General features: G+C 42.4%; 1 gene segment (V, D, J or C); it reads left to right on the forward strand.

Moving 5' to 3' along the window:
* Window positions 1-786: 786 nt before the first annotated feature.
* LOC103461214 (T-cell receptor alpha chain V region RL-5-like) lies at window positions 787-1,667 on the forward strand. The segment is given in 2 exon segments: window positions 787-1,095; window positions 1,223-1,667. Coding segments are annotated over 2 exon segments (435 nt in total).
* Window positions 1,668-3,230: the final 1,563 nt, after the last annotated feature.

Genomic DNA, 3,230 nt, shown 5'->3' on the forward strand with positions numbered 1-3,230 from the left:
TATTGGTAATCTACATCACCAGTGGAAGACTGATTAAAAACATGTTTCCAAATATATCTAATATTGGTAAAATATTTCAAACAATTCTCAGTTCAGCCATAAAGGCTATTACATTTACAATTTGCAATTTAAAAAAAAACTTAAACATTTTTAATTTTGTTCCACAAAAAAAAGCTACTTTTTGTTGGTTTATGTTAAATCCTATTGAAATACCAACATCTGGCTGAAATGTTATAAAGTCTTTTGGAGATTAATGTTCACGTTTGGTTTTGGTGTCTTCAGAAACTTCCTAGGTTTATGCCATTAAATGAAATTATGTGGCTTATTATACTGATAATGTAACAATGTATCAATGACACCGAACCTGTAGATCAGGGGTGTCCAAAGTCGGTCCTCGGGGGCCGGCATCCCGCATGTTTTAGTTCTCTCCCTAGTGGTAGAAACAACCTCCTCAGCAAGTCAGTGTTCTCCTTACGCCTCTAATGATCCATCATTTGATGCAGGTTTGCTAAACCAGGGAGAACTAGAACATGCAGCATGCCGGGCCTCCAGGACCCACTTTGGACCCCCTGCAGTGGATCTTAGAATGACCCTCCATCAACTCAACCAGAGTTTGGCAGTTAAAACTTTACATTCTGTTACTATATACCTTAAAGGAGTAGAGATGGTCGCTTGGTGCTGTAAGAGGTGCCACTGAATGTGAGATGAAGATAAATCACTCAGTTGACCTCTGAAGAAGTTATACTCTCACTTCTGACATGATTGTTATAACTCTGGTTGCAACTGATCATTTCTGCTGTCAATATCCAGTAGAACCAGTAAAACCAGTTCCTCCTGACCATCTGCCCAGCTGCTGGAGCCTCGTCTCCTCTCTGGTGTACTCCTCCTCTCCTCTCCACCAGGGGGCGACATGCTCCAGCAGGCGGCGCTCTCCTTGTGCTCTGTGTTCCAGCATTGTGWCAATAAGAAGTGGTGCTGTGAAGAGAACAACAGTCAGACTGAATGTTGAACATCAGCTGCTTTCTCCTGCTGGTTTAAACCTTGTTGGACAGATGGAACATTGGCTGTGGATTATTCTGGCTGCTCTTTTCTCTGGTAAGATACAAAGATCAACATGTTTCCTCTGCATGGAGGAGAAGTCTGGAAAGCTGCTGATTGTTCTCCTTTAATCAATCATCTCTATTGATCCATCTCTTCCTCTGCATGTTCTGTTCTTCCCCAGAGTGTAAAGGAGACTCAGTGAAGCAGACAGAAGGAGAAGTTGTTGCTGCTGCAGGAAACTCAGTGACTCTGGAATGTAATTATGAGAGCAGTGTCAGTGTCACATTGTTCTGGTACAAACTAGAAGAAAACAGTTTTCCACAGTACATGGTGAAGCAGCTGTCATCGTCAAAATATAAAGCTCCAGATTTTGACAATGATAGATTTGATGCTGACTTCAATAAAGACAAGAAATCCTTCAACCTGAAGATCCAGGATCTCCGTCCGTCAGACTCTGCTGTGTACTACTGCGCTCTGCAGCCCACAGTGACAGGAAACACCAGAACCCTGTACAAAAACCTGCAGTACTCCACAGCGGCCACTAGAGGGCCTCACTCCCTGTTAAACCACTAAAACCTGCAGTACTCCACAGCRGCCACTAGAGGGCTTCRTACAYCAGGTYACATTAAGATGAGGTGCAGCTGCTGGAGCCAAACTAACCTGAAGCAGCAGAATCTCCACCTGCTTCTTGTTCAAACTGGGAGAAGTCAGTGGAAACCAGTGGAACCAGTTAGGATGACCAGAGTTAGGAAACCCACCAGCAACTGTGTTGGAGATAAAACATCCATGTATTTTTAAATTGTTTTACTGATTATTTATTTGTTTGTTCTTCCCTCTAGAGTGAATGTGGGTTTTTAGAAAGGTGCTCTTAAATAAAATGTGTTTTTATTATTATTATTATTTCATCCCATAAACTAGCCTTCTGGAGACCTTAACATATTCAAAAACTCACCAAACTTCATCCACAATTGTCCCCCATGTGAAATTTTCAGAGTCCAATGAAATCAAAAGATGGTGTGGCCAAACTGCTCTACAGCGCCTTCTCATGTGAGAAGGACAAACCGTACATCATAAAGATCTAAAATTCAGTATGTATGTAGGCCCACCCAAATCAAGAAAAAACGTTTCCTGGCGGTGTGTCCTGAAATGTAGCTGGAGCAGGGCTGGCCCAAGCCTCCATGGGGCCCTAAGCCTCCATGGGGCCCTAAGCCTCCATGGGGCCCTAAGCCTCCATGGGGCCCTAAGCCTCCATGGGCCCCTAAGCTAAATGTGGTTTTGGGGCCCTCTAGTTCTGCTAACAATGTGGACAGGCTGCAGGCTGCAGTCAGCAGTCCCATTATTAGATCATTCACACACCTGCTATAAACTTAATGCATCTCTGATGGTGTTGTTTGCATTATACCATATGCATGTATAATATAGGATACATTCATCAGCAAGTTGATTTCTGGGTTAATTTTGGGGGATTGTACTCGGCCGATACTTACACGTGAAGATGATATTATCCTCTAATCCAGGGGTGTCCAAGGATCCAGGGCCTGGAATCCTGCTTGTTTTAGTCTCTCCCTGGTCAGTCGAAATGAAAGACGACATGTTTACATAGAAACTAAGCTCGGCGAGGCTTTGTTTGTGAGACATGCTGCCACGTGGGATTTTAGAGGGCGTTTCTGGGCGGAGCTTGGTAAGGTCCTTTGAGTTTGAATTCCACATATTTAAACTGAGCTGCACAAATTAACTAGGATTGATCCTAGTCCACCCCCCAATGGGAATCCACTCTAATATTTGGTGGGTGTGGACTTATTCCTCCACAGCGCCCCCTAGAAACCTCTAAAAGAAATCAACCCCAAGCCATGCTTTGACCGAGAATTACATAATTCCGTACACATGTTTATCTTGCAAGGACGAACCAAAAATGATCTTGTAGTGGTTAAATTTGGAAAAAATCTTGCTCTCTTTCTTCCTGTTGGATCCCAGGTTCTCTCGATAGTCACAGATAATACAATTTCAAATTCAAATTGACTAAATTAGTAATTCTAAAACTAGATATTACAATTTTCAGTCAGAGCATGCTATTAATAACTAAGAAAAATATCTTACAAATTAAATGTTAGTGGTTTTACAACATTGTACACCATCCCAAATGTTCACGGGAGGGTTCTGATCTACTGTGAACTGGGTAAATGTATCTT

Source organism: Poecilia reticulata, unplaced genomic scaffold (genome assembly GCF_000633615.1).
Source record: "Poecilia reticulata strain Guanapo unplaced genomic scaffold, Guppy_female_1.0+MT scaffold_778, whole genome shotgun sequence".
Classification (NCBI taxonomy): domain Eukaryota; kingdom Metazoa; phylum Chordata; class Actinopteri; order Cyprinodontiformes; family Poeciliidae; genus Poecilia; species Poecilia reticulata.